Genomic DNA, 13,191 nt, shown 5'->3' on the forward strand with positions numbered 1-13,191 from the left:
ATGAATTTTGTTATGTGCACCAATATGGAGGTGATGTGTGACACATCACCTTCATATTGGTGCACATAACAAAATTCATGTGGTGGTGGTGGGGCTGAGGGATTCGGAGTGTAGGAGGGGACTCAGGGCTGGGGTAGAAGGTTGGGTTGCATGGATGTGAGGACTCCGGCTGGGGGTGCAGGCTCTGGGGTGGGGCCATGGATGAGGGACTTAGGGCTGGGAAAGAGGGTTGGCATCGGGGGGGGAAGGCTCCGGCTGGGGGTTGGGCCAGGGTGAGAGGTTTGGGGTTCAGGAGGGTGCTCTGGGGCTATGGTGGGGAGAGAGGACTTCCCGCAGTGCTCTCTCCCTACAGCAGCACCTGGACTGGGGGGAGAGGTGCCTCTCTCTACCGCAGCAGCTCCAGGACTGGGGCCGCAGGATAGGCGCCCCTCCCTCCTGGTCCCTGCAGGTCTGGGCTGGGGCTGGGCTGGGCTGGTAGGAGGGCTCCAGCCATGACAGGTCTGGGCCAGGCCACCCGGGTTTGGGCCGGGGTAGGGGCGTCCCGGCCATGGCATAGTTGGGGCCAGAGGCCTCCCTGGCTGTGGCAGGTTGGGGGTGGGCTAGGGAAGGAGTGCCCCTCCCCCAGCTGTGGCTGGTCCCCAGGCGGGTTCTCTGAGTACCTGTGCAGTGCTAAATAGGCTGCTGCACGGCTGCTCAGCTTACAGGAAACTTAGCTGAGGCCCCTGGAAGTCTTGCCATCTGCATACTGAAACTGCCATAACTTTAATAAGTTTCATTTATGCCCGCCACTGAAACTGGCCAGACTTATTAACTTCAGTGTATATGCATCACTGATACTACTTACAGTAGATAAAGTTAAGCGTGCGTGTGTAGGTCTTCTGGAAAGGAAGGGTGTTCTTGTTGCTAATTCAAAGAAGTAGGAGACTGGACATATGCATTTTATTCCTAGTTCTGCCACAGGTTTACTGTTTCATCATCTGTGAAACGGGGATGCTGCTGCTTTATTATTATATAAATGAGGTTATTTATTGTGAGACTTACTTAATTAATGCCTGTACAGCACTTTTAGAAATTCTCAAGTGGAAGGTGCTATAGGTAGAGAATTTAACTGGCACAAGCTACAAGAAACTTAATTGAATATTTAAATATACATGAGTTTGCTGTTTGTTTTAAAAGTGTCCTGTCTTGTTACACCTCTGTATATGTTTCTTACATATTCATCCCAGAAATGGAGAATATTCTGATGAAAACTGTATAAAATATTAAGTATTCCATTTCAAGACAAATGATTCTACGAGACAGATCATATTGTAATAATGTCACTTCAATGACTGGGTATAGGTAAGAGAATGGTAACTAAAATCTGTCAAGCTTTTTAAATAATAATTCTAGCTTTTTTTAGCAAATTACTCAGAACAAAATTAATTCCTGCCTGCTGCAATGAATGTTGTACTTACTGCAGATTTTTTTTATTTAAAAAATATATAAAATAAAATTAAATTCATTTTTGTAGCATAAACAAACTTTGCTAGCCAGATGTTAGGGAACATTCATAATACAGAAATATGTCATTGTTTATTAAAATATAGAAAAATGTGATTCATTTATCATAATATTCAGTTGGACAAACATCACTTTATCCATTTATAGTACTTTACAATATCATTCTGTAATGAGATTTCTTATTAGCCGCTGAAAGTTCTGTCTTTCTACCCAATCCTGTACCACTTAGTCACGCAAAATATCCAATTATTTAAATTGATGCTTTCCTGAGTAAATTGGAATCACATCTAGTAGATATTGGATACAACTGCATAGTTTGGGGGCTCATTGTCCAATTTACCCTCCATCAAACAACATCTATGAAATTACAAAAAATAAGTACTGTAATATTCTGTGGTGCTACTATAATTGCATAAGATAATTTTCTCATGACAGAGGTTGGCTGCATATTTGTGCTTATGTTCCCATAGCTTTTGTTGGGGAGGGGAGTGCTGCCTTTTCCTTTTTGCAAATAGTTGTAACACAGAATCAGCATGTTGTGCTGGCCATGTCCTCAGCAGTAGTGCTGCTGCTGCTTGGGAATATTCTCTGTAAATGCAGTACATTTTTCTGATTTTGAAAAAAAAGATAAATATAACAAAAATATAGCAAAATGATTATTTCCATTTCTGTATCTGTTTCTCATAAAACTGAACTTATTTTATTTAATTTACACTATGCTTTGCGAACCAAATGGATCTTAACATTTGTAGGTGCTGTAGGAAAAGTTGCATTTGCAGCACTCAGTCTGAGCCTGTACAATTTCCAAGGGTTATGACATTTCTTCCACTACCTTTATTGATCATTTTAAGAAAAAGGATCAGGGCTGATGAACGCCTCGGATGGAGAGATCTTATTCAGCTATGTTCAAAGCATATTTCCTCCTTAATCTGCTGCAAATGGCTCTGAATCTAGTACCAGTAGCTGAGTTTCTATCCCATCCTTGATTACAGCAACTTCTGAAGCATTTGACGTGCTTCTGTGTCATATGAACGTCTGTGTGGAGGCCTGGACACATTAGAATTGGATTTAATTAGAAGTTGTAGTATTAGCTCTCCTGGAGTTGTGGACTAGTTGATAAATTTTTTTTTCTTCAGGGGAAGGCTTTGTCATCTTACTCCTGTAATTATGTATAGTTGTTTAGTTGTTATGCTCATACAAAGCACATGGGATCTTTATAGAGGAAAGTAAATACACAGCATTTATTGAGAATACCACAGTTAGCATATGCTTTTTTTGACTCTCTCTCTCTCTCTCTCCTGCCAGTGATGTTCATAGTTCATAGTCTGTTGTAGCTCGAGTCAATCTAATGGCCAGTTAGATTGAGCATGAGTTTGGAGCTGGGCTCCGAGGCTTTGCAGGACTGAACCCAGAGTTCCATGGCAAAACACCCCAGCTTTATAGTTGTAAATTCTCATTTGAGTCCATGCATTTTGCAATGTCATCCTGTAATCATTAGTCCTTAAGTGGTGTTATTATTTGATGGTTATTGTCGGGCTTCCCATCGTTATCTCCTATCTGTTGTCTCGCCTTCGGGGGTGCCTGCCTCACCTCTGAGGTCGTCAATGCTGCTAACATGTTTAACATCGGATACAATGGATGTTTTCTGATTGTCTCCTGGTCTTTCCAAGTCTCTCACTTCTTCTTGACCATCTGGACATTTGTGATGGCTTTCACACCTTATCTTTTCCTGATGCGTGCATTCCTCATTCACACAAACAATCTTACAGAAACCTTCAAAGGTATACAGACAGCAGTATTGTATAGTCAGCAGAATACATTGTAAATCAAGCCTTGCTAAATCTTATAACTAAAACAATTCACATTGGGACTTCAGGCTCTCAACATTCCTCTAATCTTCTTAACATAGATACAATAGAGAATCCTGTCTCTTACTTCCTAATTTGTAATACATATAGGAAACCATAGTAGCTTTATAACTTATTCTAAAACAAAAGGATGACCATAATTAGTCATAAGGATTGTTCTGGTCTGTCATTCCTTTCTGCTATTCAAAAAGGGTGGCTGACAAGATGAAATCAAATCATACATTAATTCTCATAGTACATTATAAAATCCAGCTCCTACATAGTCATCTTAAGTAAGATTCTAGTTTTCTTTATCATGGTCCACAGAAAGCTTGTAGTCAAGGTGGTGTTCTAAGACTCCTTTTTGTGAGAATGCAGAAACATGAGAGTGTGCATAATGCAGTTACTTAAGTTCGAACTCCAGACCCTCCAGAGATTACTGTATGCAGACCTACCCGTATGCGGTGGGTGTTGACTTGTAGCATTTTTTGTCAGCTTCTTAGTCTACTGTTCCGCAATCAGCTTTTTGCTGTTAATGAGAGATATCTCAGTCTACTTTTTAGAACCACCAGTTTTTATTCCTAGAACTGTGAGGACATGAGCCAAACTTCCATGAATAGCCCCTATTGCACAACTCAAATCTGTCCAATAAGTGTACAAATGGTAGAGTTGTTTGGGCATCCTGACTTTGTGGCCAACCAAATTAGCCTTGGGATTTGCCGTTAACTAGGCTGGCTGTTTTCAACACCAGGAAGCTTAACTGAATGGAAGGACTATGTTTTTCACTTTCGTAGAAGCATGTTTCTTACAAGAATTCCAGCATGTTCTGCATACTAGCTCCATGGATTATCTCATGTGACAGTGGGTAGTAAAAGTTCGCTGGCATTCCTTGCCAATATTTTGAGTTTTAAAAAGTAGAGACTCACTTGTGTGTGTACTTCCTATGATGTTTTGGTACAAAGTCACTGATATGTGCTTGCACATACAGTAAACATGCATGCACAAAAGTAGGGACAGATCACATTTTTTGAAAATCAGGTCCTTTGTTTCTTCTTTTCAGAAACTACTTTCAAGGCAGGCCTGTCCCATTTTTTAAAACTATTTTTACTTTCAGATAACGCTTTCACAAAGTGGGGGAAACAGTTGATAAAAAGGATTTAGTGTAACAGTCCTTGCTGTTGCTTGGCTTCCATTTTTTGGGGATACTTTGCTATGAACTGGAAGAAATGAAATAATGGAAACAGTGCATGTTAAAATTCACCAATAATGCATAATTGTAAACTACAATCTCTGTAATCTAGGTAAAATGTAAAAATCTAGGATAGATTAGCTGGTAAGAGTGCAGAAATCTTATAATTTTTCATTACAATTACTCAGATTCAGAGATTTATTTAAGATGAAACCAAGTTAAGGAAAAAGAACAGGCATGCTGGGGTGTGTGTACATGCGTGCGAGCAAGTGTGTGGTTACTTTTCATTCTTCCTGAACCTTATAAGTTTACATTAAAAGCAATGCTCTTTTCCCCAGCATCTGGTTTGCTAACATATGCTATGGCAACTGGTGCAACATTTTTCTAATAAAGTGTTTATTGTCATTGTTAAATTTTCTGCTTTGAATCATTTATAATCCAAATATAGACTATGGAGCACAATGTCCCTTTCATTACTGTAATTGATCAATTTCAGAGTTATTTTTCTATCTTCCTTAGCCACGTAATATTTTTTTGTACCATGTTTAATTGATTTAAAGCTTCTTACATTTAATTAGTTGTTGTTTGTCCCTATGGAGCGGGCCTGCTTCCTTTTATTAGAAATTCAGAATGTATTGTGACTCTTGAGTTAACTAAAATTTATGTTGTAATTATGTAAATGAGTATTTTCTATATTGTAAAATGGAAGACACGCATAGAGCTAGACAATGAATCATTAGTAATTGGTCACTAAAAGGACTACCTACATCTAGCATACACTCATTAAGTACATGCATCTTGTGCAAAAAGAGCAATATTTTCTTTTATTAAACAGATTATATTAAGTGTCAAATAGTTAAATTAATGAAATGGGAAAAAAAACTTTACAAAGAAAACTTTGATTCATAAATATGCCAGAAAAATCCCTCTAAATGGAAAAAGAATAAAATCACAAAATACTAAATATTTTACATTTTCTAAATTATTTAAATATGCTGTGTACTGCTTGTGGATGAAGTACTGAGCTTTGTCAGTAGAGGGCAGCAAAGTTGCAGGGGATCTTTTTTTGAGATCTTGGAAACTCTGTCACAAGATTTTTACTTGTTTTCTTTATTAGCTGTTTAACAGTTGCTTTAGGTTTGTCTTTTAATGAATTGTCCATAATTTCATAGTGAGTGGTCACTTCATAGTGAGTTTGGTTCAGATATTTAACTAGTTGTCCCCAGCCTTAAGTGTACTTGTGGGCACTTCTCTAATGGCTGTTAAGTGTTTCTCTTTTTATGTTCTTCAGGGCGTTCCAGGACCTGGACAATATGAAATAAAAAGTCAGTTTCAGAAGGTGGAGAATATAACACAAAATGGAAATGAAGTTCCACGTGCTCCTTTTCTTTCACAGTCCAAAGTAAGAGGCAGTAGCATATTTTTCTTTCTTCTGTACTTTCTTGGTCAAAGTTGCATGAAAAAGTAATTAGCTGCATGAAAAAGTAATCCGCAAGAGATTCTAATTGTACTGTGAGCCATGATTAGTAAATGATTTTTTCTTTCTCTGCGTTGTATTTTGATGTGTGTGTGTGTATGTATATATATGTATAGAAAGATATGTAGAATTGTATGTGTGTGAGTATACATATCTATGCTATAGATAGATCTGCATATATATTTAGGGATGTTTGAGTGTATAATGTTTGCGTATATATAAAAATAAACACATGCATACATGAACCCACTTTATTTTTTACACATTTCCAAATAAAATATGGATGAGGCTCTATGCACTTTCTCAGACAGTAAATACCTTTCAAATTACACCCGTTAATCAGGTTTGTCCTATGTGAATATTACACTGGGAGGTGGTGACTGAAAATTTCTTCTGGCTATGTAAAATTAGTACACATGTACAAAGATTGTTTTAAAAAATTCTTCTAACTGCCAAATTCAAATGTGTTTTCACGGATCTATTGAAAGATACATGTATAATCTGACACATCTGTGCCAAATCTGAAGTTTCCATCCCTTTCTTCTGAGATGTTAAAAATAGTTGCAGATTTTTTTTTTGTAATGGTAAATATTTTCACTCTCTTCATTCTCTAAGATAGCTGAAGAGTTCTTGCTTAGACTTTCCACAATATTTATTTTTGAGCAGAAACTAAACCTGGACATTTTCAGTACCAGCAATGGAACTTCGAAAATGTTTTTAAAAACTGGAAAAGGCCTTGTAGAGTAGAAATCCTAAGGCAGCCACAGGCTATGAGCACCACCTGCAATACGAAATAACAAACAGCCAATTTATGAAACAAGGATCTGATGCCATCTCAGTGTTCTAGCAACTACAAAGACTATTGTCTCCTCAATATTTATTCCACTCTGTATGCATCCGAAGAAGTGGGCTGTAGTCCACGAAAGCTTATGCTCTAATACATTTGTTAGTCTCTAGGGTGCCACAAGTACTCCTGTTCTTTTTACAAAGACTATTGGTTTCCATACTTTATGATATCACCAAAATCCCTTGTTGGAGTTATAATAATCCTTCTATTCACAGCTGCCTCTTTAATCTATGTATAAAGAATATATGTAGAATAATTGAATATAACCATAATTGAATATAACCACTGCTAATTAAGAGTTCACAGCTACTAGGACATCAGGGGTTATATTTCATGACTATGTGGTCATCTACTACATTTCAGATCTTTGGAATATGACTCTTAAAATTTAAGGAAAAACTCAGAGCTAATACAAAACGTACAGTATGCAGAAGACCTCTGCTGAATAACTGACCGAGTAAGCTCTTAAATCACAATCTACCACCCATCCCACAAACCCTCAGCTGTCAATTGCTGAGGAAAAGAAAGATTATTACACTGTACTGAGAATAAATGAGGTAGCTATGAATTATGACACTTTGCTTTCATTGAGAGGTTCTGGTGACATCATAAATTGTAAGAGTGAAACTTCGATATAGAGTTACACTTTGAATTTGCAGACTATATCTTTTGATGATTTTTTTATCATATTTAATGTATGGTCATGGGTATTTTTTAATTTCCTTTCCTTCTCTCTTTTCTTGTCATCCCTTTCATTCACTATCTTCTCCTTCCATTCATATTTACATATTTTCCTCAAACAACATCTTATGCAAGCCACAGTTGGTCTGTTCCATGCATGGCATACCTCTAATTTTTATTTTTACTCACCAAAAATGTTGTCGGGTCCCAAAAGACAGAGGAATCTAAATAAACTCTCCATCCATTTAGTTTAAACAACTTCATGGAAGTTCTCTTAGGAAAGCTGCTAGAGTGACTTTAATTCATCAGGCTATCAGAGTGGCTTTTCCTTTTCTGAAAAACATATATATTAAGGATTTTTCTGCATGGGGTTTACTATATTTATTGTAATCTGTAAAATATAAAGTTATGCAAATGCATCAAGAATTTACATAAAAATCATTGCTAAATGAGAGCAAAGATTCAAGGGGTGTGTGTCTTCAGAACCTTTATAAGTAAGTATAACTTTATTCAGTTTTCGTGTTTCATTTTTTGTGTTCCATCAAATATATGAACTAGAAAGTACATTTATTAAAATCATATAGAAAATAATCTTGTATAGTTCTGCATGTTTATTTTTTGAAGATTGTTAAACATTTGCTATTACAAGAGGGACATTTCTAATATTTTGTATATTTTAGAGATAATTTTTCAGTGGTGTGCTTATACCAAAATTTGCCATCTTGGATGCCTAAATTTAGGTGCCAAACCATATTTAGGCACCTAAAGAAAATGCCGTTGCCCTTTTCTCCCTATTACTCTTTAGCTTAGAGTAGATTTCCTTTTTTCTATGCTTTTCCTGATTGGGAAACTTTCCCTGCTTGGGTTATGCCTGGATCTCCTCTTTTGCTGTGAGGCCATCCCCATGACCGATGGTCACTCACGGTGCATATGCTGCTTCAGTGAGGGACATGTCTCTCAGAAGTGTACCCAATTCTTCAACTTGAAAGCCTGGTACAGAAAGAACCGTGAACTGAGGCTAAAACTTCTACTCATGGAGAGCTCTGTGCGACCAGCCTCAGACCTTGGCCCTGATATCTCGCCTATGTGGCGCTTATCATTGGCACAGTCATCAGCCGACTCTCACTCGCCATGCACTACCAAGAGAAAATCCACACTTTTACACTGAGATGAAAAGAAAAGGGCCACTAGCTCACTCTCTAAGGAGCCACCTCAGAAAAAAGCATCCCTGGAGAGGTCTGTAGCCCCACTGTCCTCGGGGGTGAGACTTGGCTCTCACAACTATTCAGGCATCTCTGGTACTGGCACAAAAGACAGGTCCAAGAACCCTAAAAGGGCAGGACAACGGGCAGAAATACTGTCTCATGGCACTGCAAAAGACAGTGTAAAACTTTCAAAATTGGCACTGACCACCTCAACAAAAATAATCCTGAGTGCTTCGGCACTGACGAAACATCCAGCACTGAGCAAGATCTCAGCACCAAGCAAGCCCTTGGCACCAGCTACTGGCCACTCAAGGGAATGCATTCCCCTGTTGGCACTGGCTATGCCCTCAACCACTACACCACCACTGGTGCTGATGATGCTCCTGGTACCACAGACATTCAGATAGCCCAGAGACTCATAGTCTCTGATACACCAGAGTCGCCACTTCTCCACAGTGAGTTCCCTGCACCTCGTGCCTACTCTCCAGAGACACAGCAGCACTCTACTTCCAAACTGAGGACATTCTTGAGTGAGGAAGAAGAGGAGGAAGGAGAGGAGTACTCCACTGCATGCAGTCCTCCATCATATCAAGAGCAGACACACACAGAGAACCATCCTCTCATCTCTGATACCCAGTGACCAGAACTGAACCAGGTACCTGATATGGACCCCCATGGATGCAACCCCACATGCCAGTTCTTCTACATTGGCCCTATTGGGACCCAGGGGCTACATATAGGGTGAACTTTCCCAAATCGCCCACGGAGCAGAAGCAGACACAAAGACGATCTCTGTCTTCTTCAGTCTCTAGATCACCTGTCATTGAACAAGAAATCCACCCCAAGATAGAAGGTCATTCCATGTTTATCCCCCCCCCATCAAAAAAAGATTCTTCAAGGGCCTTCAGAACCTTTACCTTCAAATATGTGACCCCCACCCTGGGATACCAACCTAGTTCTGCACTGTCTCACAGGCCCTCCAGTTGAGCTCATGGCAACGTGCTCCTACACCCACCTATCTGTGAAGACAGCATTTCTCATCACCATCACATCCACCTGAGAGGTAGGAGAGATAGGTGCTCTCATGGCATACCCTCCGTACACAGTCTTCCACAAAGACAAAGTCATGTTATGACCACACTCAAAATTCTTACCCAAGACGCCGTCCCTCTTTTCACCTAAAGCAACCTATCCACCTTCCTTCTTTCTCCCCGAAGCCACTTGGCAACCAACATGAAGCCATGCTGCACACATTGGATGTCAGATGAACATTAACCTTTCACATTGACAGAACCAAATCTTTCAGACAATCGCCACACTTATTCCTCTCCGTTGCAGAGAGATCAAAGATCGTATCCAAATAATGTCTCTCTAAATGGATCTTGGAGTTCCTCTTCCTTTGCTACCAATGACACAAACTGCGACCCTCACCTGGAACTTGAACACATTCCACTTGCTCGCTGTCCACCTTGATTGCTTTTCTGAGCAACATGCCAGTTACTGACATTTGCCAAGCAGCCACCTGGGCATTTACAGACTTTTTTTAGCCAACACTATGCAATTACCCATGTCACTGCGAAGCCCTGGCCTTCCATCTATGGGCATTCATCCACAGTCATCTATAGTGGAGCACCCATGCTTGAAGAAAAAAAGATTACTACTCACCCTGTGCACTAACTGAGGTTTTTCAAGATGTGTGCTCTTATGGGTGCTCCACTACCCACCCTCCTCCTCTTTGCTTTGGAGTTTAAAGATAGACTCTGTGGTAGAGAAGGAATTGAGGGCAGTTGGACTGCACAGTGCTATACAGACATTGCTCATGGTATGAGATGGGGAGGAGAGCATGTGCAGCCCAATGGGCATTGCTACGAAGATCTCTGATCCCAGACGCAGGAGGTGTTACCGCACCTACAGGGGAGCACTCATAAGGGGACACGTCTCAAAGAACCTCCGTTACTGCACAGGGTAAGTAACCTTCTGTTCCTTATGATTTTAATTACAGTAGTTAGAATTGTGGTTAGGATTTTCAAAAACTCATAAGTGACTTAGGAGCCCATTGACTTTCAGTGGGACTTGTGCATCTAAGGACACTTCATGCTTTTCACTGAACTGTAGCAGTGTCCACCCGTATCACTGCTTCAGGGCAAGTTGGAGTGCTGTAGATTCACATCCTGACTTGCAGCATAGTAATTTGTCATGTGGACAAGCTCTAAGTCATTTAGGCCCTTTTGAAAATTCCTCCCTGCATGTTTAAATTCCTGTACATTGAGGTTTACTTCACACTTTCATTTCAAGTTAGTTGTGAACTAGCTGATTGGGGTGTTTTTGGGAGAGAGCGCAGAGAAAAATGGGATAATCCCTTGGCTCAGCCATCAAATTTGATTTAATCTCTCCAAGATAAATCAATTGACCACCACATGATCAACTATTTGTAGATGTTTTGGATGAGAACATAAAAGTAATCCCCTATATGTTCTTTGTGGGCAGTAAATATCTCCTCATAGGATTATGAGACTATTATGATGTACTTGCCGAGAAATTTGGCCTCTTCTTCCCCATTCTGTTTGTGTTGTGTATTTACTGGCTACTAATATGGCTGTACTTATGTGCTTGCGTGTATGAAGTAATTCAAATTAGTTACATATCTATCTATATCTATATATATACAACTAATTTGAATTACTTCATACACATGCACACAAGTACAGTCATATTTTTGTGTGTGTGTGTGTATATGTATATATGTATTGTACAGACAATGATAATAAAAGTTGTATATGAGAGTCTGATTTTTGAAGTTGGGCATGTGTTATTACCTGGACCTATAACATTTGTACATGTGCAGACTGAGTACATATCTGTGCAAACTGTCAGATATATAAGTGACTGTGGCTATACAGAAGCTGAATATTGGTAAACATACAAGTGACATTTGCACTTGTTCCCTTCTTTGAAAATCAGGTCCTATATGTCTAGATATATTCAAGATATTAGTTACTATATATAAATTATCTTCACTTCATTAAGAAAGAAATGAGATCTATATGTTGTTATACTGATGTGGGCACTTTCTGTCCATATAGTTTCTAAATGTGTTGCAGGTTGTCACTGGCATATTTTTTCCTCTGCTTCTCTAGAGATTTGTACATGTGAAATCAATCACCCCAGCTCCTGGTACATATAATGAACCCCGCTCAGCTCTTGAATCCTTGAAGAAAACATCAGGAATGAAAAAGATCCCATTTGGTCAAACTACAGTTCGGTTCACTCAAGACTCCAGGCTAGAAAAAACACCAGGTTTGCAATTAATCCAAGTACTGTCAGCATTCAGTTTACATGACCCGATATTAGACAGATTGATATTCAAGGAAGTTAGCAATTAATCTTAAAAAGTATTATTAAAATACAGTAAGCATTTGGGCAAAATACACATATCAAACAGCACTCTTATTTATACTGAAATCTGTAAGGAGCCCAAAGGGAAACAAATGTAGTCTTCCATTCAAGATTTTGTTAGCTTGGTGTTTCCAGGTAATTTTATACTGTTAGTTCAAAGTGATAAATGTAGGCAATATTATTTGCACCTGTTGGGTTTACTGATCTTATAGAAATCCTAGCTAAAATAAACAGAATATGAATTGCATTTGTGGGGAGTTTTTTTTTTTTAATTTGTGCTGTTATTTAATAAGGATTCTCTGTGCGAAGTGTAGACTCTGTAGATTTTTCATAGCAGCAGAATACCCAGCATGCACTATGGAGAGTGTGGTTCTGCCTGATATTATATAGTATATAGTAACTTAACAACTGCCAATGAAGTTTTTGTTCCTTACTTCCTGCCGGGTAAGGACATAGCCAGGTAAACTATTTATCCCAGTGATGCACTCCCCTCTTACTGCAGGGCCCTAGAAGAAGAAATGCTTGAATTAGAGCAGGGGTAGGTAACCTTTCAGAAGTGGTGTGCCGAGTCTTCATTTATTCACTTTAATTTAAGGTTTCACGCGCCAGTAATACATTTTAACGTTTTTTAGAAGATCTCTCTCTATAAGTCAATATTATATAATAAACTATTGTTGTATGTAACATAAAGAAGGTTTTCAAAATATTTAAGAAACTTCATTTAAAATTAAATTAAAATGCCGATCTTACACCGCCAGCCTGCTCAGCCCGCTGCCAGCCTGGGGTTCTGTTCACCTAGGCTGGCAGTGGGCTGAGTGGGGCCTGCGGCCGGGACACCGGCTGGCAAGGGGCTGGCAGCCGGGACCCCAGACCTGGGGGAGGTTCAGGGGTCAGGGCAGAGGGCTTGGGGGTGTGTGGGAGGGTTCAGGGGTCAGGGCTGGGGGTGCAGGGCAAAAGACTGGGTGTGTGGGGGTGCTCAGGGGTCAGGGCAGAGGGCAGTGGGGACATGGGGGGGTTCAGGGGTCAGGGCAGAGGGCTGGGGGGGG

The 13,191-nt window shown here is 39.6% G+C and overlaps 1 protein-coding gene across 2 annotated transcripts in view; it reads left to right on the forward strand.

Moving 5' to 3' along the window:
* The window catches only part of STPG2 (sperm tail PG-rich repeat containing 2), a 390,487-nt gene that overhangs the window by 76,287 nt on the left and 301,009 nt on the right, over nucleotides 1–13,191 (forward strand). For both annotated transcript variants that reach the window (XM_034772658.1, XM_034772657.1), the window contains 2 exons: nucleotides 5,831–5,941; nucleotides 11,887–12,046. In XM_034772658.1, coding sequence (XP_034628549.1) covers nucleotides 5,831–5,941; nucleotides 11,887–12,046 — 271 coding nt within the window. The remainder of the gene's footprint in view (nucleotides 1–5,830; nucleotides 5,942–11,886; nucleotides 12,047–13,191) is intronic.

Source organism: Trachemys scripta, chromosome 5 (assembly GCF_013100865.1).
Source record: "Trachemys scripta elegans isolate TJP31775 chromosome 5, CAS_Tse_1.0, whole genome shotgun sequence".
NCBI classification, from domain to species: domain Eukaryota; kingdom Metazoa; phylum Chordata; order Testudines; family Emydidae; genus Trachemys; species Trachemys scripta.